General features: G+C 35.2%; 1 protein-coding gene and 1 long non-coding RNA gene across 2 annotated transcripts in view; one reads left to right on the top strand and one right to left on the bottom strand.

Annotated features, from left to right (window-relative positions):
• The window catches only part of LOC143242205 (uncharacterized), a 56,448-nt gene that overhangs the window by 18,297 nt on the left and 11,539 nt on the right, over positions 1-26,612 (bottom strand). The window lies entirely within an intron of this gene.
• LOC143243254 (histone-lysine N-methyltransferase SETMAR-like) lies at positions 8,879-16,006 on the top strand. The gene is made up of 4 exons (XM_076487102.1): positions 8,879-9,785; positions 13,419-13,956; positions 15,625-15,747; positions 15,839-16,006. The coding sequence occupies exons 2-4, from the start codon at positions 13,447-13,449 to the stop codon at positions 16,004-16,006; spliced, it is 801 nt and encodes a 266-aa protein (XP_076343217.1). The 5' UTR covers positions 8,879-9,785; positions 13,419-13,446.

The following is a 26,612-nucleotide window of genomic DNA, read 5'->3' as shown; positions in this document are numbered from 1 at the left end:
CTGTATACCAGTAAAGAACTCCACTAAACTAGTACTATCCTTTAGAGATTTAAGGAAATATCTGTATACCAGTAAAGAACTCCACTAAACTAGTACTATCCTTTAGAGATTTAAGGAAATATCTGTATACCAGTAAAGAACTCCACTAAACTAGTACTATCCTTTAGAGATTTAAGGAAATATCTGTATACCAGTAAAGAACTCCACTAAACTAGTACTATCCTTTAGAGATTTAAGGAAATATCTGTATACCAGTAAAGAACTCCACTAAACTAGTACTATCCTTTAGAGATTTAAGGAAATATCTGTATACCAGTAAAGAACTCCACTAAACTAGTACTATCCTTTAGAGATTTAAGGAAATATCTGTATACCAGTAAAGAACTCCACTAAACTAGTACTATCCTTTAGAGATTTAAGGAAATATCTGTATACCAGTAAAGAACTCCACTAAACTAGTACTATCCTTTAGAGATTTAAGGAAATATCTGTATACCAGTAAAGAACTCCACTAAACTAGTACTATCCTTTAGAGATTTAAGGAAATATCTGTATACCAGTAAAGAACTCCACTAAACTAGTACTATCCTTTAGAGATTTAAGGAAATATCTGTATACCAGTAAAGAACTCCACTAAACTAGTACTATCCTTTAGAGATTTAAGGAAATATCTGTATACCAGTAAAGAACTCCACTAAACTAGTACTATCCTTTAGAGATTTAAGGAAATATCTGTATACCAGTAAAGAACTCCACTAAACTAGTACTATCCTTTAGAGATTTAAGGAAATATCTGTATACCAGTAAAGAACTCCACTAAACTAGTACTATCCTTTAGAGATTTAAGGAAATATCTGTATACCAGTAAAGAACTCCACTAAACTAGTACTATCCTTTAGAGATTTAAGGAAATATCTGTATACCAGTAAAGAACTCCACTAAACTAGTACTATCCTTTAGAGATTTAAGGAAATATCTGTATACCAGTAAAGAACTCCACTAAACTAGTACTATCCTTTAGAGATTTAAGGAAATATCTGTATACCAGTAAAGAACTCCACTAAACTAGTACTATCCTTTAGAGATTTAAGGAAATATCTGTATACCAGTAAAGAACTCCACTAAACTAGTACTATCCTTTAGAGATTTAAGGAAATATCTGTATACCAGTAAAGAACTCCACTAAACTAGTACTATCCTTTAGAGATTTAAGGAAATATCTGTATACCAGTAAAGAACTCCACTAAACTAGTACTATCCTTTAGAGATTTAAGGAAATATCTGTATACCAGTAAAGAACTCCACTAAACTAGTACTATCCTTTAGAGATTTAAGGAAATATCTGTATACCAGTAAAGAACTCCACTAAACTAGTACTATCCTTTAGAGATTTAAGGAAATATCTGTATACCAGTAAAGAACTCCACTAAACTAGTACTATCCTTTAGAGATTTAAGGAAATATCTGTATACCAGTAAAGAACTCCACTAAACTAGTACTATCCTTTAGAGATTTAAGGAAATATCTGTATACCAGTAAAGAACTCCACTAAACTAGTACTATCCTTTAGAGATTTAAGGAAATATCTGTATACCAGTAAAGAACTCCACTAAACTAGTACTATCCTTTAGAGATTTAAGGAAATATCTGTATACCAGTAAAGAACTCCACTAAACTAGTACTATCCTTTAGAGATTTAAGGAAATATCTGTATACCAGTAAAGAACTCCACTAAACTAGTACTATCCTTTAGAGATTTAAGGAAATATCTGTATACCAGTAAAGAACTCCACTAAACTAGTACTATCCTTTAGAGATTTAAGGAAATATCTGTATACCAGTAAAGAACTCCACTAAACTAGTACTATCCTTTAGAGATTTAAGGAAATATCTGTATACCAGTAAAGAACTCCACTAAACTAGTACTATCCTTTAGAGATTTAAGGAAATATCTGTATACCAGTAAAGAACTCCACTAAACTAGTACTATCCTTTAGAGATTTAAGGAAATATCTGTATACCAGTAAAGAACTCCACTAAACTAGTACTATCCTTTAGAGATTTAAGGAAATATCTGTATACCAGTAAAGAACTCCACTAAACTAGTACTATCCTTTAGAGATTTAAGGAAATATCTGTATACCAGTAAAGAACTCCACTAAACTAGTACTATCCTTTAGAGATTTAAGGAAATATCTGTATACCAGTAAAGAACTCCACTAAACTAGTACTATCCTTTAGAGATTTAAGGAAATATCTGTATACCAGTAAAGAACTCCACTAAACTAGTACTATCCTTTAGAGATTTAAGGAAATATCTGTATACCAGTAAAGAACTCCACTAAACTAGTACTATCCTTTAGAGATTTAAAGGAAATATCTGTATACCAGTAAAGAACTCCACTAAACTAGTACTATCCTTTAGAGATTTAAGGAAATATCTGTATACCAGTAAAGAACTCCACTAAACTAGTACTATCCTTTAGAGATTTAAGGAAATATCTGTATACCAGTAAAGAACTCCACTAAACTAGTACTATCCTTTAGAGATTTAAGGAAATATCTGTATACCAGTAAAGAACTCCACTAAACTAGTACTATCCTTTAGAGATTTAAAGGAAATATCTGTATACCAGTAAAGAACTCCACTAAACTAGTACTATCCTTTAGAGATTTAAAGGAAATATCTGTATACCAGTAAAGAACTCCACTAAACTAGTACTATCCTTTAGAGATTTAAGGAAATATCTGTATACCAGTAAAGAACTCCACTAAACTAGTACTATCCTTTAGAGATTTAAGGAAATATCTGTATACCAGTAAAGAACTCCACTAAACTTGTGCTATCCTGTAGAGATTTAATACTGACGAGAATACTTTTTTTGAATTAAAACAGAACCATTCTGCTGGAAGAGGGTCTAACATTTCAAATATTGTTTCAAATGTAATCAACCCTCGTGCTTGTGAGACAATTAAAAGTAATACTTCTTACTCTGACATTGAAAAGACGTCAAAACTGAAACCTTACGATGTTAGCGCCAGGAAGCGCGTGACGTTAGTAGGAGTTTGTTGATAAAACTGTGGCTCCTGCTTGTGTTGATTAATTACCACATCAAAGCTATTGGGAAACAGCAACAAGTCGCTGCTAAAAGTGATTTTATTGGCTGTACATCATATTGAAAGTCAGAATACCCCATTTGAAAATAGGCTAAATATAACTTTTCAACACAACTTCTTCTGGTATCTACACTTATGAGATGGTTAAATAAAACTTAAAAGTGAACCATCAACAATGTGTTTGTACTTTCACTTGAGAACTCTATTGATGCAGAAATCCTACAGAAAAACCTATGTCTTGTAGGTTAGCAAAGGCCGCTACGTGACCTAAAGGTAAAGAAACGTTATACATAAAAACTCTGCTTCATCATTAAATATTACACAGTATTCACTATATTTAACCTCCATTTCATTTGACTATTTCAGTTGTGCCACATTTTCGTTTCCTCAACTTATAATTATATATTCAAGTTCTTTATTCTTGTGTGTTGTAATTATTCTGTTGTAATTACAAATATTGTTTGCTTGTTTTCTATCCCACGTTACTGATGATGAAATTGTGAGAATTCCCACACATTTAATAAATGTTTCTTGTTTTCACACTTGTGCTTTGTTTTATCATTAAGTTATGTTTTATTGTGAGGATTGCCAAACATTTAATAAATGTTTCCTGTTTTCACGTTTGTGCTTTGTTTTATCATTAAGTTATGTTTTATTTGTGAGGATTCCCAAACATTTAATAAATGTTTCCTGTTATCTCGTTTGTGCTTTGTTTTATTATTATATTTTATTTTGAGGATTCCCATTTAATAAATGTTTCATGTTATCACGTTTGTGCTTTGTTTTATTATTAGGTTTTATTGTGAGGATTCCCAAACATTTAATAAATGTTTCCTGTTACCACGTTTGTGCTTTGTTTTATTATTATATTTTATTGTGAGGATTCCCAAACATTTAATAAATGTTTCCTGTTATCACGTTTGTGTTTTGTTTTATCATTAAATTATGTTTTATTTTGAGGATTCCCAAACATTTAATAAATGTTTCATGTTATCACGTTTGTGCTTTGTTTTATTATTATGTTTTATTGTGAGGATTCCCAAACATTTAATAAATGTTTCATGTTATCACGTTTGTGCTTTGTTTTATTATTATGTTTTATTGTGAGGATTCCCAAACATTTAATAAATGTTTCCTGTTATGACGTTTGTGTTTTGTTTTATCATTAAATTATGTTTTATTTTGAGGATTCCCAAACATTTAATAAATGTTTCCTATTATCACGTTTGTGTTTTGTTTTATCATTAACTGTAAAGGTTTATAAATATCAAATCGGAGTTTGATCGACACACCACAGTTTGTCGATAGAGTAATCAACAAGAGACAAACAAAAGGACAACATTTAGTTTTCTAAAATTGTCATTCAATTATTAAAAAAGTGAAGCATACTTTGTTTGAAAACAATGACGACCATTAATATGTCAAAGGAAAATTATTTTTATTCTTCAAAAGAATCAAGGAATTTGTGTTTACGTTTCGAGTTCTATTTGATGTGGTCGTTTTCGAAATGCCAGTAACGTGCAGCAACGTGCAAACGATTTTTTTCAAAGTATTGATGGCACGAGCGACTCTTTAGAGACAACATGAATCAAATGAACAACGGGGAAATCAAACTAAAATAGATATAAATTAATTATACGATTGTCTCTCAGTTTAACACTTCGCAAAACACAAATTTACATAAATTTTGTGAAACATTTCATCAAGGAAACAGGTGAAGGGTGATTAGTTAGAATTAAAAGTAAAATGTTAGAGTTTCAAGACGCTGATCTTTGTTGGTGCTTCGAGTTTCAAGTCGCTGACCTTTGTAAGTGATTAGAGTTTCAAGACGCTGACCTTTCTTGGTGATTAGAGTTTCAAGACGCTGACCTTTGTTGGTAATTAGAGTTTCAAGACGCTGGCCTTTGTTGGTGATTAGAGTTTCAAAACGCTTAACTTTGTTAGTGATTAGAGTTTCAAGACGCTGACCTTTGTTGATGCTTTGAGTTTCAAGACATTGACCTTTGATGGTGATTTTTGCTTGTTAGTTATTAGAGTTTCAAGACTTTGACCTTTGTTGATGATTAGAGTTTCAAGACGCTGACTTTTGTTAGTTATTAGAGTTTCAAGACGCTGACCTTTGTTGATACTTAGAGTTTCAAGACGCTGACCTTTGTTGATACTTAGAGTTTCAAGACGCTGACCTTTGTTGGTGATTAGAGTTTCAAAACGCTGACCTTTGTTGGTGATTAGAGTTTCAAGACACTGACCTTTTTTAGTGATTAGAGTTTCAAGACACTGACCTTTTTTAGTGATTAGAGTTTTAAGACGCTGACCTTTGTTGATGATAATAGTTTTAAGACGATGTGCTTTGTTGATGATAAGGGTTTCAAAACATTGACCTTTGTTGGTGATTAGAGTTTCAAGACGCTGACCTGTGTTGGTGATTAGAGTTTTAAGACGATGTGCTTTGTTGATGATAAGAGTTTCAAGACATTGACCTTTGTTGGTGATTAGAGTTTCAAGACGCTGACCTGTGTTGGTGATTAGAGTTTTAAGATGCTGACCTTTGTTGGTGATTAGATTTTGAAGACGCTGACCCTTTTTAGTGATTAGAGTTTTAAGACATTGACCTTTGTTGGTGATTAGAGTTTCAAGACATTGACCTTTGTTGGTGATTAGACTTTGAAGACAGTGACCTTTGTTGGTGATTAGAGTTTCAAGACGCTGACCTGTGTTGGTGATTAGAGTTTTAAGACGCTGACCTTTTTTGGTTATTAGATTTTGAAGACGCTGACCTTTGTTGGTGATTAGATTTTGAAGACGCTGATTATTGTTGCTGATTAGAGTTTGAAGACGCTGACCTTTGTTGGTGATTAGAGTTTCAAGACGCTGATCTTTGTTAGTGATTAGAGTTTCAAGACGCTGACCTTTGTTGATGCTTACAGTTTCAAGACGCTGACCTTTGTTGCTGATTAGAGTTTCAACACATTGGCCTTTGTTGGTGATTAGAGTTTCAAGACATTGACCTTTGTTGGTGATTAGAGTTTCAAGACGCTGACCTTTGTTGGTGATTAGAGTTTCAAGACGCTGACCTTTGTTGGTGATTAGAGTTTCAAGACGTTGACCTTTGTTGATACCTAGAGTTTCAAGACGCTGACCTTTGTTGGTGATTAGAGTTTCAAGACGCTGACCTTTGTTGGTGATTAGAGTTTCAAGACACTGACCTTTTTTAGTGATTAGAGTTTCAAGACGCTGACCTTTGTTGGTGATTAGAGTTTCAAGACGCTGCCCTTTGTTGATACTTATAGTTTCAAGACGCTGACCTTTGTTGGTGATTAGAGTTTCAAGACACTGACCTTTGTTGGTGATTAGAGTTTCAAGACGCTGACCTTTGTTGGTGATTAGAGTTTCAAGACGCTCACCTTTGTTGGTGATTAGAGTTTCAAGACGCTCACCTTTGTTGGTGATTAGAGTTTCAATACGCTCACCTTTGTTAGTGATTAGAGTTTCAAGACGCTGACCTGTGTTTATACTTAGAGTTTCAAGACGCTGACCTTTGTTGGTGATTAGAGTTTCAAGACATTGACCTTTGTTGGTGATTAGAGTTTCAAGACATTGACCTTTGTTGGTGATTAGAGTTTCAAGACGCTGACCTTTGTTGGTGATTAGAGTTTCAAGACATTGACCTTTGTTGGTGATTAGAGTTTCAAGACGCTGACCTTTGTTGGTGATTAGAGTTTCAAGACGCTGACCTTTGTTGGTGATTAGAGTTTCAAGACATTGACCTTTGTTGGTGATTAGAGTTTCAAGACGCTGACCTTTGTTGATGCTTAAAGTTTCAAGACGCTGACACTTGTTGGTGTGTAACATGACAATAGGAATGATAAAATCCTGTTTAGAATGAAATTGATTCTTTACCGGTTTTATTTCGAACGTAGGTTGTTTGGTGACGATCAGTGAGAAGGAAGACATCTTCATACTTCTCGACGGAACTGTTCGTGACCAGAAGCAAGCGACCTAATAATAAAAATCAGAACGAGAAAGAAATTTGATATTTAAAGATACTAGTCTCCGTGACAGGCTGATAAAAGATACTTAACGTTCCTAGTCAATATCAGAAAACTATCATAATTAGAATGCATTAGTTGGGAACCATTACTGTTAACGACATTTTTGGCCGTAATTCCAATAATATCTATTCGCTCTGGGTGAAACCTAGTGGTTAGCTTACCAAGATTAGAAATGCGACGATTTCTGTTCGAGTTCCATTGCTGAAAAAACAACAAATTCCAGTGTAGATAGGTGGTTAGGGCATTCAATTCGTAATCTCAGGGTTACGGGTTTGAATCCCCATCCTACCAAGCGTGCTCGCCCTTTCAGCCGTGGGACGTTGTGATGTTATGGGCAATCTCATTCTTAGTTGATAAAAGACTAGCCCAAAAGTTGGTGATGATGACTAGCTACCTTCCCTTTAGTTTTACACTGTTAAATTAAGGACAGCTAGCGCAGATATCGCTCGTGTAGCTCTGTGTGAAAGTCAAAAACCGTTAACTCTAGGGCTACTCTTTTACCAACGAACAGTGAGATTGACCGTGACATTATAAGGCCTTCACGGTTAAAATGACGAGCATGTTTGGTGTGGCGGGGATTCGAACCCGCGACCCTCGGATTACGAGTCGATCGTACTAACCACCTAGCTATTCCAGAACAGACAATAATATATCACTATATTCGGACATCTTAAGAGATATACATTAGTTCCAAATTCTATGGTAAAACAATGTTGAATATTCTTTAAAATGTACTTTTAAAAATATTTAAACATTGCAGAAAAACTTAATTAATCCAAATATCTATAAAGAAAAATAGGTTTGGTTCTTATATACAAAACACTAGTACAAGAAAGTGCGTAAATTACTAGTTAAGACTAACGATTTGGCAATTTGTTGTTTTTTACGCACATTGCTATGATGACAGAAAAGTGTGCGTAGTTTGTTAAAAACCAATAACTGTCAAGATTTTACTGTATGTAAATTATTAGCCACTGGGCTCACACAACCTTAAATCCGCCACTGCACACTTGGCTTATGACAGCTAACGTTAGTTCAGGACATGTTATATATAACTTGTCGGTGTATGACATACTAGGTTTAATGAAAGTGAACGTTATTTGAAGACATCTTATAACTTGTCATGTGTGACACACTAGGCTTGTGACACAAAATTCAAAAATATGCTATGTAAGTCAATATAAAACCAAAAACTAGAGAATAAATGAATTAGTGAAATGTTTAATACATATAATGATGGATGCAGGGTAAATTATTGGTTATAAAGAATGTCTCATTCAAATATTGGACAAATTAAGATAATACGTGTGATAAAAACTGATAACAGTGTCATAATAGTTGTCACACTGAAATAATAAAATAAGAGTTTTATTTGTAAATTATAGGACACATAATTAATTTGTAAATTATAGAACACATAATTAAGTCTAAACTAAATTGTTTGATGTAATCACATCTTAAGACACCCCACAATGCGCCTTTGTCCAATTTAATAATTTACCAAATAATACCTTCTGCCTATGAAAGCACCGTCCACTTTTGTAAGACCAATGCAGGTAAATATATTAAAACTGTAAACATAAGTTGAGAACAACTGAAATCTATAAGCAGTTCTACGAAAGTAATAGTTTCCAATCCTATATAAGCTTGGTAATAACATCTACTAATAGATCCCTTGGTTACAATATCTGTTTCTAGGAGTGCACCCTCTGTTACTAGTTCGTCGCCTAGCAACACGCTCTATGTTGAATAACCCTTAACTATATTATCACATGGCATCTCCTAGCAACGCATTATTTGATACTACTTCCTAACATAATCGTATCTGGTTTGTAGGACAATGAGATCGTTACACGTGTCACTCTCTGGTGGCGGACCATGAAACACTCGCCCTAATTACAACACCACCTACCGTTAACTCTTTCCGTGAAAGAGTAGTGGGATTGACTGTGGCTCTGTAAACCCCATAACTGAAAGGGCAAGCACGTTCAGAAACGCGGTTTCGAAGTCGTGGCCTACAGATTGCGAGTTAGGAGCTCTAATTACCAAACTATGCACGGCCTGTATTAAATAAAAACAAAACTATAGATTTATAATTGAATGGCATAACTAGAATTAATTAAACGTTATATGGCTTATTTTAAATATTAACTCTACGTTATAGATCAGAATTTGTTTTACAAGTAAATTATTCGCTTGGAGAATAAACAGTTTAAGATCTTTAGTGAGAAAGCAGCTTATCAATAGAACTTGTCGTGAGTCTAATACAATAATAATTGTTATTTAATACCTCACATCTTATCTTATAGGAGGCCATAGTTGTAACAGATGTTCTTCGCTATGGTGCAGCTTTCCAAGATGGCCGTCTAAAGAGGGGAGATGTTTTGTTGGCTATAAGTCGAATCATTTTATGAGTTTCAAAGTTTATTCCAGCACGATTTAATATGAAAAAAATACAACATTTCCTTTGTCTCCTACGGATTTTCTAGGTGAACGACATGTCACTGCGGGACATCTCCTTCAAAGAGGCTGTGAAATTGTTACGCGAGACAGCATCGCCTGTTTGACTGTTGGTTGTTATAGAAAATCGCTAAACCTTATTTACAACTCACCAGAGTAAGTTATTTAGCAGTCTAAGCTTTTATATAATCTTAGCAACTGTTAATTCAAACTTTTATATGTCTGGTTCCAAAGTCAGGCTTAGCGTTGCCTCCCGCCAACATTACTTTTGAGCCTTTGTCTAGTTCAATACTTTCAGTAATTTTGTTTTATAGGGAGTCGAGGCTAGATAAAATGAGAATTTACACAGAACGTAGTTCTGAGGTAATATTTTTTCTAAGAATTGCTACAAGTACTGTTTGGATTAAAGTTCAAAATAATGTAAGTCTGAGTTTTTACGTAACGAAAGGTGATCTTATGAACTTTTAGATCAACCTCAAACATTCTGGAAAATCAATACGCTTATTTTTTATTATAAATAGCTCTTTTTGGCTAAACATTTTACCTTTTATTATGTTTAATTTTTTAGATTTCAAATGTTGTTTTGTTTTGAATTTCACGCAAAGCTACACGAGGGCTGTCTGCGCTCACACGTTGCTTCATTCCACTATTCGATTTGCTTCTATTATTAATTTTATTTAGTTTTCTGCATTTACAGCAGGTTTTCTTCTGCTGTTATATTTTCTTATTATTATGTTTAACTTTTTAGCTTTCATGTATTATTTTCTTCTGTTAATTTATGTTGATATCAGGTTTACTACTTTGTTCATTGTGGTAGTTTTATTCCATTCATTGTTTTATCTGCTTTACTACTGTGTTCATTGTGGTAGTTTTATTCCATTCATTGTTTTATCTGCTTTACTACTGTGTTCATTGTGGTAGTTTTATTCCATTGTTTTGTCTGCTTTACCACTTTGTTCATTGTGGTAGTTTTATTCCATTGTTTTGTCTGCTTTGCTACTTTGTTCATTGTGGTAGTTTTATTCCATTGTTTTGTCTGCTTTGCTACTTTGTTCATTGTGGTAGTTTTATCACATTCATTGTTTTATATGCTTTACTACTTTGTTCATTGTGGTAGTCTTATTCCATTGTTTTGTCTGCTTTACTACTTTGTTCATTGTGGTAGTTTTATTCAATTGTTTTGTCTGCTTTACTACTTTGTTCATTGTGGTAGTTTTATTCCATTCATTGTTTTGTCTGCTTTACTACTTTGTTCATTGTGGTAGTTTTATTCCATTGTTTTGTCTGCTTTGCTACTTTGTTCATTGTGGTAGTTTTATTCCATTGTTTTGTCTGCTTTGCTACTTTGTTCATTGTGGTAGTTTTATCACATTCATTGTTTTATATGCTTTACTACTTTGTTCATTGTGGTAGTTTTATTCCATTGTTTTGTCTGCTTTACTACTTTGTTCATTGTGGTAGTTTTATTCCATTGTTTTGTCTGCTTTGCTACTTTGTTCATTGTGGTAGTTTTATTCCATTGTTTTGTCTGCTTTGCTACTTTGTTCATTGTGGTAGTTTTATCACATTCATTGTTTTATATGCTTTACTACTTTGTTCATTGTGGTAGTTTTATTCCATTGTTTTGTCTGCTTTACTACTTTGTTCATTGTGGTAGTTTTATTCCATTCATTGTTTTATCTGCTTTGCTACTTTGTTCATTGTGGTAGTTTTATTCCATTGTTTTGTCTGCTTTACTACTTTGTTTATTGTGGTAGTTTTATTCCATTGTTTTGTCTGCTTTGCTACTTTGTTCATTGTGGTAGTTTTATTCCATTGTTTTGTCTGCTTTGCTACTTTGTTCATTGTGGTAGTTTTATCACATTCATTGTTTTATATGCTTTACTACTTTGTTCATTGTGGTAGTTTTATTCCATTGTTTTGTCTGCTTTACTACTTTGTTCATTGTGGTAGTTTTATCACATTCATTGTTTTATATGCTTTACTACTTTGTTCATTGTGGTAGTTTTATTCCATTGTTTTGTCTGCTTTACTACTTTGTTCATTGTGGTAGTTTTATTCCATTGTTTTGTCTGCTTTGCTACTTTGTTCATTGTGGTAGTTTTATTCCATTGTTTTGTCTGCTTTGCTACTTTGTTCATTGTGGTAGTTTTATCACATTCATTGTTTTATATGCTTTACTACTTTGTTCATTGTGGTAGTTTTATTCCATTGTTTTGTCTGCTTTGCTACTTTGTTCATTGTGGTAGTTTTATTACATTCATTGTTTTATATGCTTTACTACTTTGTTCATTGTGGTAGTTTTATTCCATTCATTGTTTTGTCTGCATTTTTTTTCTATAACTAAATTCATTTCATTTTTTTTATTATTTTATAAAGCTTTCAGAAAAGTAAAGCTAACCAGAACACTTTATAAACAAGTATAAAAAATAAAATCCATATAGTGATTAACATGGGCAGTTTTTAAAAAAAACTTTGATCAAATAACAATGAAAATTGATACGTCTGGTTAAGTAATATAGTTTATTACGGATGAGCCTCCGATTTATTATCTTATGTATTATGATTTTAAACAGCCAGAACTATTAATTTAGAAGTTATATGCAAAAACGGCTCGTTTGGGTTGAGAAAATATTTTACATAGAAGAGCGAACAACGTTTCGACCTTCTTCGGTCATCGTCATGACCGTGATCGTCGATGACCGAAGAAGGTCGAAACGTTGTTCGCTCTTCTATGTAAAATATTTTCTCAACCCAAACGAGCCGTTTTGCATATAAATTTCTCAACAAGTGGGTTTCTCGACATCACTGATAATTTAGAAGTTAATTGAATCCTGGTATTTATTAAATTTATGATATTTACCAACTAGATTGATACACACAGTTTTTTTTTCTTAAGACAGATAAATTGAATATACAAACAACAATACAATTTATAATAATGGTTATTACAACAAGTTATTACAAATAATATTTTTAAAAAGTTTACAAACAGTGCTGGTTCTTCTATCTGATCTGGAATTGAATCTTTTAGCGGCAGTTCATGATGAACGAATGAATTCTCTGTTGATATACAGGTACAATTCACTTGACGGGAAGCTAGCTAGTTCTGTTCTTAGCTGACCTTAAAAGATTTATATGCTAATTTTTCATCAAGGAAGATATGTCATGCCTTCATAGAAATACTGACGTCCGAAGTTAATTTTCTGAAGTTGATTGGTTGTAATGTTCGAAATCTGTAAATATTCCTTGTCATATATCTGTAGTTTTCCAATTAATAAACGTTTATCAAATATCAAGTCATCCCGTAAGTGATGTCTGAAAAGCTAATACAGGAAGTTCATCATCATTTTATCTTTGTAAAAGCTTTAATGACAAAAATATGTAGTATAACATGCATAAAAATGTTCAAACAAATAGAAGAAACTAACCCAATACACTTTTTCAGATCATTAATCAAATAACCATTACGAAGATGGATGTGTCTGAGGAGCACATAAGACATATAAGTAACTGGTGATGTCGTCCCACAAACACATTTATTTCATTTAATAGTTTCCCTTTATAATTTAGGTGTTTCTGTATATATTTATCAATCAGTTGATGACATCTAATTTGTTTCGACCAGTATATATCAAACCATCCCAAAAGTAATGTCCAAAAATTTAATACAGAAAGTGTATCATCATTTCTTCTTTATATAAGGCTTTAATGACTGAAATATATAGCAGGACGTGTATAGAAATGTTCAGACAAATAAAAGAAACTAACCCAACTCCACTTTTTCAGATCATTAATCAATTACACCCTTATAAAGATGGATGTGTCTGAGGAGCCCATTAGGCATATAATGCTTTATGAGTTTAAGAAAAGCAATAGTGCGGTAGAAACTACACAAAACATTCAAGGTATTTATGGTGCAGAGTCTCTAAATGAAAGAAAATGTCAAAGGTGGTTTCAGAAGTTCAGATCAGGTGACTACAGCTTAAGTGATTCGCCATGTTCTAGTCGTCCTGTTGAGTTTAATGATGACTTGTTACTGGCTGCACTTGATGAATATTATGCTGTAACAGTTGAACTAGTACAGAAGTGTGATTTAACCCATTTAACAGTTCACTGTCATCTGCAAGAGCTTGGAAAGGTGTTAGAACTTGGAAAATTGGTCCCCCATGATTTGAGAGAAGCCAACCTTAGAGCAAGAGTGCACATTTGCACTTCTCTGCTCTATCTTGAACATAGCTCACCTTTATTGAGCAAGATAGTGACTGGAGATGAAAGATGGATATTTTATAAAATGTTAAGTGCCGTAGACAATGACTCATTGCAGGTAAACTGGCTAAAGCACAGCCCAAAATGAACATCCACCCTAGGAAAGTCTTGCTAAACGTTTGGGAGATATTGTTGGTGTGATTCACTGTGAGTTGCTTTCATTCAATGTAATGATTTCATCAAACTTCTACTATCAACAGGTAGAGTGCTTGAATGTTGCACTGAAAGAAAGGAGCCATCCTTTGATCAGTCAAAGGTGTTGTGTTAAATCAGGATAATGCATGGCCCCATACAGCAAGGATTACATCTGCAAAGACTGAAGAGCTAGACTGGTAAAAACTTCCACATCCTCCTTATTCTCCAGACCTTGCTACATCTGATTATCATTTATTCCAATGAAGATGTCAAAACTATTTTCTCTGTATTCTTTTCCTACAGACCCTATGAATTTTACAGAAGTGACATTCAGAAGCTTGTGAATCGTTGGCAGGAAGTAATGAATAATAATGGAACATACATTATTGAGTAAGTAACATTAAAATCGCTTGAAATACTTTCTCTTTTTCTGAACCCAAAAATGGGACATTACTTATGGGATAGGCCCGGCATGGCCAAGCGTGTTAAGGCATGCGACTCGTAATCTGAGGGTCGCGGGTTCTGATCCCCGTCATGCCAAACATGCTCGCCCTCCCAGCCGTGGGGGCATTATAATGTGACAGTCAATCCCACTATTCATTGGTAAAAAAGTAGCCCAAGAGTTGGTGGTGGGTGGTGATGACTAGCTGCCTTCCCTCTAGTCTTACGCTGCTAAATTAGGGACGGCTAGCACAGATAGCCCTCGTGTAGCTTTGCGCGTAATTCAAAACAAACTTCTTGAATCAATGGACTAGCATTTCTAGTCTGATGAAGTTGCTTAATCCCAGAAATGTTACTATGATTCCACTCTGTAAGGCACAGGAGAAGTCTTAATATAAGCACATCTCCAATCTGTTGAGATACAACGGTCAGGTATCCTCAGACATTACTGACATCCTCAACACGTGCCTCAAGTACTATAGCTGACTATATTCGGCTTCGACTGTGGATGAGGATATTTGGTGAGACATCATTCAGTTCTTGCCAACCCTCAATCCATCACGGTCTGACGACGTTTTGAAACCCATTACACTAAATGAATTTTGGGTGGCTATCTGGTAAGTGTCTGGGACTGGATGGCTTACCAGTGGAATTCTATCACCATGTATGGCATATTACTGGGCCCCTTTTCATTAGACTTTTTTAACTGCTGTCTGACCCGTGGGTCCATGCCTTCAGGTACGCTGGATGGATTAATTATGTTAATCTCTAAGGATCTCTCCCAGTCCAAAGATATGGCATACCATATCACTCTTGAGTGTGGATGGAAAGATTATTTCTGAAACCCTGTATACCCATTTCAGTGTTGTCATGCCGTCTTGTCCTTGACATTGAAATGTGTGAGGAAGAAGTATCCATCAAAACTTGGTACTTCTATATGACATGTTACATTATATCACAGACAGGAGCATCCCTAAAATTTTTGTGTCACTTAATCAGAGTAAGGCCTTTGATTGAGTTACCACAAATATTTGCGGTACGTTCTGGAGAGGTTTGGTTTTTACTCCAGCTTATGTACGAACTTTCTATACGTCTTCTTCGAGCACGTTCTTAGTGAATGGATACTTGATGCCCTTTTAACATCTGTCAGGGTGTTCGTCAAGGACGTCCATTATCGCCATCTCTTTATGTGTTAATGATCGTACCTGCTCTCTCATCTGTATCACTAGGTTTCAATGTGTGGCCTTCGTTTCCCAGGTGGGGCATCCATCAAGTATGTAAGTTATGCAGATGATATGAACTGATTTCTAGAAAACCAAACATACCTGGGTTCAACAAGGGTGATTGTTAACAAGTACTCTCAGGGTAGTGCAGCTCAGCTCAACTACACTAAGTCTAGGGCTTGGGAGTTGGGCAAGTGGGCCTCATCTGCAGATACTCCATTTGATTTGGCATGGGCTTCCTCTCCAGTCAAGTGTTTTGGGATTCCCTTCATTGCCAGTCCTGAGGCTGCCTGTGGGAAGATGGTATAACGTGTCAGTTTGGCAGTTCAAGATTGTTACAGCCCTGCTAACTTGTTTGACAGAAGCGGTGAAGAGGAGGCTTCTCCACTTGTTATGGTATCTTGGTGAGATACTTCCTCTGAACGACTGCTGTGCGCGAGCTGTTGAGTGACATGTCTGTGGAGTGGTAAGACTGAGACAGTGTCTTGGTTGTCTTTAGTTAAGCCACCCTTCATGAGAGGAGTGGACATCCCACGTGTCTGGACCGAGTGCCTTTCTTGTCCACCACTATATGCTGTCTCTCTTGGGAGGATCATCCCTGTAGCCAACTGGCTCATTTCCTGATTGGTTCAGACATTTTTGTGTTTCACCGGGCCTGAATAAACCAATGTGTTTTAATTCTCCCACTTGGTATGCTGACACTGTTGCAGCGATCAGACGTTGTCACGTTATGCCACGTGATATTCCGGCGAATTCCAATACTCTCTGCCGTCTGCTTCCTCCAGACTGTATTCACAGGATAGAGCAACACCACCCCGCTCTTCCATGGAATGTTGTGCCATGTTGATATTTACATTCAGGGTTTCATGACATTTTACCGGTGAGAGAACGATTATACCTGTCCAGTATCAGTGTCGCCGAGTCATGTCATACTCAGGTATAGTGTCCTTTACATGTTGGTCCTTTGTTCGACATCGGACAGAAGAAGGTGGCTCACCTTTTCCGTGTCCCATCGATCTCGGCTGAGACCGTTTTGATCACTTGCTGATCCCCGTTCACAGTGTCCTGGCCTTTACCTTTCACATCCCCATATCAGGGTCATCTGGCTTACCTGTACTCAATTCCTTTTTGAGGGGGCTCCAGTGTTGTTCTGTAAAATAAGACCAAATACAAACTGTTATTCCGCCTTGATGCGAACTATTAGTTACTGAATCGGAGGCACTATTTATCATTGTTGGTGCCCGGACGTCTCACCGGTGGGCACGCTTGAGGGTAGCGGAACCAGACTGATTTTCTAGATTGTCTGTTCTATGTAATTATTGTTTATTTGTATTTTCATAATTTTTTTTTATCTATTTTGTGTGTACTTTTTTGTATCCTATAATTTTTTTTGTACATATTGTATATTATGTGGAATGTTTGTTTGTATGGCTGTTTTTTTGTAATTAAATCCTTCTTAATTTTGGGTTTTAAATTTTTCTTTAAGCTTTGTATTTCATTTTTTCTGTAATTCTCTTTAGTCATTTGTAATTTTCTACTTTCATTTCTGTTGTTTGTTTTTTTGGATTTAGTTACTTGTACATATCAGTACATATTGTTTTATGCGTCGATTCATTTTTAATTTAATATTTAGTGTATATATGCATGTGTGTATACATATCTTTTTTCTAATTTCTCCTTTTGTAATTTTCGTGTTCACTTTAGCTGTATGTACTTACATAGCTGTATGTACTGTATATTTATATTCGTTGGTAAAAGAGTAGCCCAAGAGTTGGCGGTGGGTGGTGATTACCTTCCCTCTAGTCTTACACTGCTAAATTAGGGACGGCTTATTTCAAAAACAAACAAACAAAACAATATTTCATTCCATATCATTGTTGTACATTTTTGTATACACTTGGTGTTTTGTTCCTTGTATTGTTATTGTGTATAATAAATTGAAAATCTGGAATGCTAACTTGAAGAGGTAAGTTTTATCTTACCACCAGATGTCAGTACCTTTCATTTTTATTTATTTCATTTTAATGTTTATATTTTTCTTATTCTCTCATGGGAGAGCAGTCACCTTCCCACAACAGGCAGTGAAGGGTGATACAGATGTGGGATGTTGAGCACCCACATCTCACTCTTCTAATTTCTAATTTTCTTATGTGAGACTAGCGAATTGGAACTGCAATGTGGGTCCTATTTCAACAGTCATTTCCAAAATATAGGATACATTTTATAATCTCACGTTGTAACACGAACTCTAGAATCACTTTATGGAGAAAACAAAATGTGCAGCGTATTTTTTTAATTTCATGCAGTGTGTTTTGGTTTACGAATTGAATATTGTATGGTTATAATATATATATAATTGTTTTAATATTTACATATTTTCCACTAGTTATTTTTTTCATTAGAGTGGTAATATCATAATGGTTCCTATTACATTGTTAATAGATGTTTAATAATTAGTTAACACTTATTTAAACGTTTTATGGATCTGTTACTTATCTAATAATTGCCACCAGGAGGTCAGATTGGCTGACTGACATACCATTATCACATTTTGTTTATAATTAATATTGCAATGTTCTGTCTTTCTTTGTTCAAACCTCTTATTCTTCAAATAGTGAACCCTGTACGAACTTATCTGACACAATAGTTACGCTTCACTGTCAGATTTACTCACTGATTCGAAATACAGAGTTTGTTTTAAGGGCAACGGGACATGAACTTTGTAATCCACAGTCTTGATATGTTAACCACTAGAACAGTTTTCTATAGAGTCCGAAGAAATTGTGTGTATAGTTTTGTCTCTTGTAGAAATGTTTGTTTCGTGGACGAGATGCTGGTAGGTTAAGTTACATTTCATGGAAGCAAACATGCGCATAACAATTAATTAAAGACATTTTAATAAATTAAGTCTGTGTTGTAGTACACATAAGAAAGGCATTGAAACTAGAGAACAAAATAGAATAAAAATAAATCATCTCTATGAGGTTCTTCCTGTTTCACAGATGACCACATAGCTCTTTTAAATACACCTGTAAATCATCTCTATGAGGTTCTTCCTGTTTCACAGATGATCACATAGCTCTTTTAAATACACCTGTAAATCATCTCTATGAGGTTCTTCCTGTTTCACAGATGATCACATAGCTCTTATAAATACACCTGTAAATCATCTCTATCAGGTTCTTCCTGTTTCACACATGTTCACATAGCTCTTTTAAATACAACTGTAAATCATCTCTATGAGGTTCTTCCTGTTTCACACATGTTCACATAGCTCTTTTAAATACACCTGTAAATCATCTCTATGAGGTTCTTCCTGTTTCACATATCTCTTTTAAATAAACCTGTAAATCATCTCTATCAGGTTCTTCCTGTCTCACAGATGATCAAAGAGCTCGTTTAAATACACCTGTAAATCATCTCTATGAGGTTCTTCCTGTTTCACAGATGTTCATATATCTCTTTTAAATTTTTAAATACACCTGTAAATCATCTTTACAAGGTTCTTCCTGTTTCACACATGTTCCCATAGCTCTTTTAAATACACCTGTAAATCATCTCTATGAGGTTCTTCCTGTTTCACACATGTTCACATTTCTCTTTTAAATACAACTGTAAATCATCTCTATGAGGTTCTTCCTGTTTCACAGATGATCACATATCTCTTTTAAATACACCTGTAAATCATCTCTATCAGGTTCTTCCTGTTTCACAGATGATTACATATCTCTTTTAAATACACCTGTAAATCATCTCTATCAGGTTCTTCCTGTCTCACAGATGATCAAAGATCTCTTTTAAATACAACAGTAAAATATCTCTATTAGGTTTTTCCTGTTTCACAGATGATCACATATCTCTTTTAAATACACCTGTAGATCATCTCTGTGAGGTTCTTCCTGTTTCACACATGTTCGCATAGCTCTTTTAAATACAACTGTGAATCATCTCTGTGAGGTTCTTCCCGTTTCTCACATGTTCACATAGCTCTTTTAAATACACCTGTAAATCATCTCTATGAGGTTCTTCCTGTTTCACACATCTTCACATAGCTCTTTTAAATACACCTGCAAATCATCTCTATCAGGTTCTTCCTGTTTCACACATCTTCACATAGCTCTTTTAAATACACCTGCAAATCATCTCTATCAGGTTCTTCCTGTTTCACAGATGATCACATAGCTCTTTTAAATACACCTGCAAATCATCTCTATGAGGTTCTTCCTGTTTCACACATGTTCACATAGCTCTTTTAAATACATCTGTAAATCATCTCTATGAGGTTCTTTCTGTTTCACACATGATCATATACCTCATTTAAATACACCTGTAAAACATCTCTATGAGGTTCTTCCTGTTTCTCACATGTTCACATAGCTCTTTTAAATACACCTGCAAATCATCTCTATCAGGTTCTTCCTGTTTCACACATGTTCACATAGCTCTTTTAAATACACCTGTAAATCATCTCTATGAGGTTCTTCCTGTTTCACAGATGATCACATATTCACCTGTATAGATCTGTGAACTACTTTTAACCATTTTTGTAGCTTATAATATGTTTCATCTCAACAAAATATTATCAAAAGATTTGTTTTAATAAAATAACAGATGATTTTGTTTATTTTTTGTTTCAGAGTTTCGCACAGGCAACACTAGGGCATTTATGTAATACCGTTCCTACTTTTTAACTGATAGTCCCGAATGAAAGCGGCTAGACAACATTAAACGCCATCTATTGCGCTACCATTTGATGATCGAATAGTGAGATTTGACTGTCATACACAATACACCTATGACGCATGAAATTAGGAAGCCTCTTTGGTGGGTAACTGTAACGAACCGTGAATCGTTGGATTCACAGTCCGGGTTTGGTAGTAGCTGTTCTAAACTCGGGCTGATATTTTACTACAACCAAATCTTCCAGTGACCGCTTCGACATTAAAGTCACATGTATGCATACTTACAACAAAATATTAGTGCTAACTGGTTACAGAACAATGATAATGACCAATACTGAACTCTACAATATTATATATTCCTTATGGTTTTTGCTTGTTTGAAGTTAAATATTCGAGTAATGTGAATGACAAAACTATCTTTTCACCTGAGAACTCATTCAAGTGCAGTTTGTATTCTTATAGGTTAAAAAAACTACTGCTTCTTTTCGTTAGTAAAATATTTGATAAGAGTTGAAAATTTAGGCTTTGGGTCAAAACTCCTCAATATAGAATTAGTTATTTGACAAAAGATCAAACTGTTAATTATTTATTATAACAAGAATAAACTGTGAAGAATTTCTATAGTCATTAAGGCCCTCCAGGGGGGGGGTCAGTATTAAATTGTTTGTTTGTTTGTTTTTAATTTCGAGCAAAACTACTCGAGGGCTATCTGTACTAATTTAGCAGTGTAATACTAGAGGGCAGGCAGCTAGTCATCACCACCCACATCCAACTCTTAGGCTACTCTTTTACCAACGAATAGTGGGATTGACCGTCACATTATAAAGCCTCCACGGCTGAAAAGGGTGTGACAGGGATTCGAACCCGTGATCCCCAGATTACGAGTCGCATGCCTGAACCCACCTGGCCATGCCAGGCCCAGTATTAAATATATAAACTGGAAAGATAAAATCCTTGGTTAGATTCCTGCTAAAACATAAACGGTGTTATATTAATATTGTCTTTAATTGATATTTTACCAGTGATCTTAAAGAAATCTGTTCGCTTTTTCAATTTATGTAAAACTTCTGCTGTTCATTCATCAAACAAATTTGTTTAGATAAAAACAAAGTACCGTAGAACAAAAATCATATATAAAAACAAGCTTATTACGTTGTTTTACAGGTTTATAGATGACAACCAACTCTCCGATAACCAGGTTTATAGACCACCAACTTTTCCATTACCAGGTATATAGATAACCAACTCTCACATTACCAGGTTTATAGATAACCAACTCTCCCATTACCAGGTTTATAGATAACCAACTCTCCCATTACCAGGTTTATAGATAACCAACTCTCCCATTACCAGGTTTATAGATAACCAACTCTCCCATTACCAGGTTTATAGATAACCAACTCTCCCATTACCAGGTTTATAGATAACCAACCAGGTTTATAGATAACCAACTCTCCCATTACCAGGTTTATAGATAACCAACTCTCCCATTACCAGGTTTATAGATAACCAACTCTCCCATTACCAGGTTTATAGATAACCAACTCTCCCATTACCAGGTTTATAGATAACCAACTCTCCCATTACCAGGTTTATAGATAACCAACTCTCCATTACCCAAAATTACCAGGTTTATAGATAACCAACTCTTCCATTACCAGGTTTATAGATAACCAACTCTCTCCAATTACCAGGTTTATAGATAACCAAACTCTTCCATTACCAGGTTTATAGATAACCAACTCTCCCATTACCAGGTTTATAGATAACCAACTCTCCCATTACCAGGTTTATAGATAACCAACTCTCCCATTACCAGGTTTATAGATAACCAACTCTCCCATTACCAGGTTTATAGATAACCAACTCTCCCATTACCAGGTTTATAGATAACCAACTCTCCCATTACCAGGTTTATAGATAACCAACTCTCCCATTACCAGGTTTATAGATAACCAACTCTCCCATTACCAGGTTTATAGATAACCAACTCTCCCATTACCAGGTTTATAGATAACCAACTCTCCCATTACCAGGTTTATAGATAGATCCCATTACCAGGTTTATAGATAACCAACTCTCCCATTACCAGGTTTATAGATAACCAACTCTCCCATTACCAGGTTTATAGATAACCAACTCTCCATTACCAGGTTTATAGATAACCAACTCTCCCATTACCAGGTTTATAGATAACCAACTCTCCCATTACCAGGTTTATAGATAACCAACAACTCCAATTACCAGGTTTATAGATAACCAACTCTCCAATTACCAGGTTTATAGATAACCAACATTACCAGGTTTATAGATAACCAACTCTCCATTACCAGGTTTATAGATAACCAACTCTCCCATTACCAGGTTTATAGATAACCAACTCTCCCATTACCAGGTTTATAGATAACCAACTCTCCCATTACCAGGTTTATAGATAACCAACTCTCCCATTACCAGGTTTATAGATAACCAACTCTCCCATAACCAGGTTTATAGATAACCAACTCTCCAATTACCAGGTTTATAGATAACCAACTCTCCAATTACCAGGTTTATAGATAACCAACTCTCCCATTACCAGGTTTATAGATAACCAACTCTCCCATTACCAGGTTTATAGATAACCAACTCTTCCATTACCAGGTTTATAGATAACCAACTCTCCCATTACCAGGTTTATAGATAACCAACTCTCCCATTACCAGGTTTATAGATAACCAACTCTCCCATTACCAGGTTTATAGATAACCAACTCTCCCATTTCCAGGTTTATAGATAACCAACTCTCCCATTACCAGGTTTATAGATAACCAACTCTTCCATTACCAGGTTTATAGATAACCAACTCTTCCCATTACCAGGTTTATAGATAACCAACTCTCCCATTACCAGGTTTATAGATAACCAACTCTCCCATTACCAGGTTTATAGATAACCAACTCTCCCATTACCAGGTTTATAGATAACCAACTCTCCCATTACCAGGTTTATAGATAACCAACTCTCCCATTACCAGGTTTATAGATAACCAACTCTCCCATTACCAGGTTTATAGATAACCAACTCTCCATTACCAGGTTTATAGATAACCAACTCTCCCATTACCAGGTTTATAGATAACCAACTCTCCAATTACCAGGTTTATAGATAACCAACTCTTCCATTACCAGGTTTATAGATAACCAACTCTCCCATTACCAGGTTTATAGATAACCAACTCTCCCATTACCAGGTTTATAGATAACCAACTCTCCCATTACCAGGTTTATAGATAACCAACTCTCCCATTACCAGGTTTATAGATAACCAACTCTCCCATTACCAGGTTTATAGATAACCAACTCTCCCATTACCAGGTTTATAGATAACCAACTCTCCCATTACCAGGTTTATAGATAACCAACTCTTCCAATTACCAGGTTTATAGATAACCAACTCTCCCATTACCAGGTTTATAGATAACCAACTCTCCCATTACCAGGTTTATAGATAACCAACTCTCCCATTACCAGGTTTATAGATAACCAACTCTCCCATTACCAGGTTTATAGATAACCAACTCTCCCATTACCAGGTTTATAGATAACCAACTCTCCCATTACCAGGTTTATAGATAACCAACTCTCCCATTACCAGGTTTATAGATAACCAACTCTCCATTACCAGGTTTATAGATAACCATTATTACCAGGTTTATAGATAACCAACTCTCTCTCATTACCAGGTTTATAGATAACCAACTCTCCCATTACCAGGTTTATAGATAACCAACTCTCCCATTACCAGGTTTATAGATAACCAACTCTCCCATTACCAGGTTTATAGATAACCAACTCTCCCATTACCAGGTTTATAGATAACCAACTCTCCCATTACCAGGTTTATAGATAACCAACTCTCCCATTACCAGGTTTATAGATAACCAACTCTTCCCATTACCAGGTTTATAGATAACCAACTCTCCCATTACCAGGTTTATAGATAACCAACTCTCCCATTACCAGGTTTATAGATAACCCATTACCAGGTTTATAGATAACCAACTCTCCCATTACCAGGTTTATAGATAACCAACTCTCCCATTACCAGGTTTATAGATAACCAACTCTCCCATTACCAGGTTTATAGATAACCAACTCTCCCATTACCAGGTTTATAGATAACCAACTCTCCCATTACCAGGTTTATAGATAACCAACTCTCCCATTACCAGGTTTATAGATAACCAACTCTCCCATTACCAGGTTTATAGATAACCAACTCTTCCATTACCAGGTTTATAGATAACCAACTCTTCCATTACCAGGTTTATAGATAACCAACTCTTCCCATTACCAGGTTTATAGATAACCAACTCTCCCATTACCAGGTTTATAGATAACCAACTCTCCCATTACCAGGTTTATAGATAACCAACTCTCCCATTACCAGGTTTATAGATAACCAACTCTCCCATTACCAGGTTTATAGATAACCAACTCTCCCATTACCAGGTTTATAGATAACCAACTCTCCCATTACCAGGTTTATAGATAACCAACTCTCCCATTACCAGGTTTATAGATAACCAACTCTCCCATTACCAGGTTTATAGATAACCAACTCTCCCATTACCAGGTTTATAGATAACCAACTCTCCCATTACCAGGTTTATAGATAACCAACTCTTAACCAATTACCAGGTTTATAGATAACCAACTCTCCCATTACCAGGTTTATAGATAACCAACTCTCCCATTACCAGGTTTATAGATAACCAACTCTCCCATTACCAGGTTTATAGATAACCAACTCTCCCATTACCAGGTTTATAGATAACCAACTCTCCCATTACCAGGTTTATAGATAACCAACTCTCCCATTACCAGGTTTATAGATAACCAACTCTCCATTACCAGGTTTATAGATAACCAACTCTCCAATTACCAGGTTTATAGATAACCAACTCTCCCATTACCAGGTTTATAGATAACCAACTCTCCAATTACCAGGTTTATAGATAACCAACTCTCCCATTACCAGGTTTATAGATAACCAACTCTCCCATTACCAGGTTTATAGATAACCAACTCTCCCATTACCAGGTTTATAGATAACCAACTCTCCCATTACCAGGTTTATAGATAACCAACTCTCCCATTACCAGGTTTATAGATAACCAACTCTCCCATTACCAGGTTTATAGATAACCAACAACATTACCAGGTTTATAGATAACCAGGTTTATAGATAACCAACAACTCTCCCATTACCAGGTTTATAGATAACCAACTCTCCCATTACCAGGTTTATAGATAACCAACTCTCCCATTACCAGGTTTATAGATAACCAACTCTCCCATTACCAGGTTTATAGATAACCAACTCTCCCATTACCAGGTTTATAGATAACCAACTCTCTCCATTACCAGGTTTATTCCCATTACCAGGTTTATAGATAACCAACTCTCCATTACCAGGTTTATAGATAACCAACTCTTCCATTACCAGGTTTATAGATAACCAACTCTCCCATTACCAGGTTTATAGATAACCAACTCTCCCATTACCAGGTTTATAGATAACCAACTCTCCCATTACCAGGTTTATAGATAACCAACTCTCCCATTACCAGGTTTATAGATAACCAACTCTCCCATAACCAGGTTTATAGATAACCAACTCTTCAATTACCAGGTTTATAGATAACCAACTCTCCCATTACCAGGTTTATAGATAACCAACTCTCCCATTACCAGGTTTATAGATAACCAACTCTCCCATTACCAGGTTTATAGATACCAGGTTTATAGATATTTGGTATCATTTGTTTGTATAACTTTAAATTATACAACTGTTGATCATTCAGTATACATCGTAAATCAAAGACATTGAAGTAACTTTTCTCAAGTTAATTTTCTTCGTGTAATCCTTCTCTAGTGGCAGTAATTAGTCTTTTGTAAATCGAACATGCTAATCTCATAAAGGGTTACCCATGGATGTAGTTCCGTATCTCTGACCAGTGCTTTCTACGTGTAGTGTTAAAATATATACGGATTTTACATACCATCACTGTGTCCCAAGTTAAGGTTCAACATCCAGGATTACTCAAGTAATTAATATCACCCGCTAGTACAGCGGTATGTCTATGGATTTACAACGCTAAAATCAGGGTTTGATTTCCCTCGGTGGGCTCAGCAGATAGCCCGATGAGGCTTTGCTATAAGAAAACACACACAAACATTTAATAAAGT

Source organism: Tachypleus tridentatus, unplaced genomic scaffold (genome assembly GCF_004210375.1).
Source record: "Tachypleus tridentatus isolate NWPU-2018 unplaced genomic scaffold, ASM421037v1 Hic_cluster_2, whole genome shotgun sequence".
NCBI lineage: Eukaryota > Metazoa > Arthropoda > Merostomata > Xiphosura > Limulidae > Tachypleus > Tachypleus tridentatus.
This window is presented reverse-complemented; position numbering and strand designations above follow the sequence as displayed.

Excerpts from the sequence above, each read along its gene's own strand:
- LOC143243254 (XM_076487102.1), top strand. The coding sequence starts at position 13,447 with ATGGATGTGTCTGAGGAGCCCATTAGGCATATAATGCTTTATGAGTTT. Across the intron at positions 13,957-15,624 it reads TAGACAATGACTCATTGCAG|GGTGTTCGTCAAGGACGTCC; the intron begins GTAAACTGGCTA and ends AACATCTGTCAG. Across the intron at positions 15,748-15,838 it reads CCAGGTGGGGCATCCATCAA|GGTAGTGCAGCTCAGCTCAA; the intron begins GTATGTAAGTTA and ends AAGTACTCTCAG.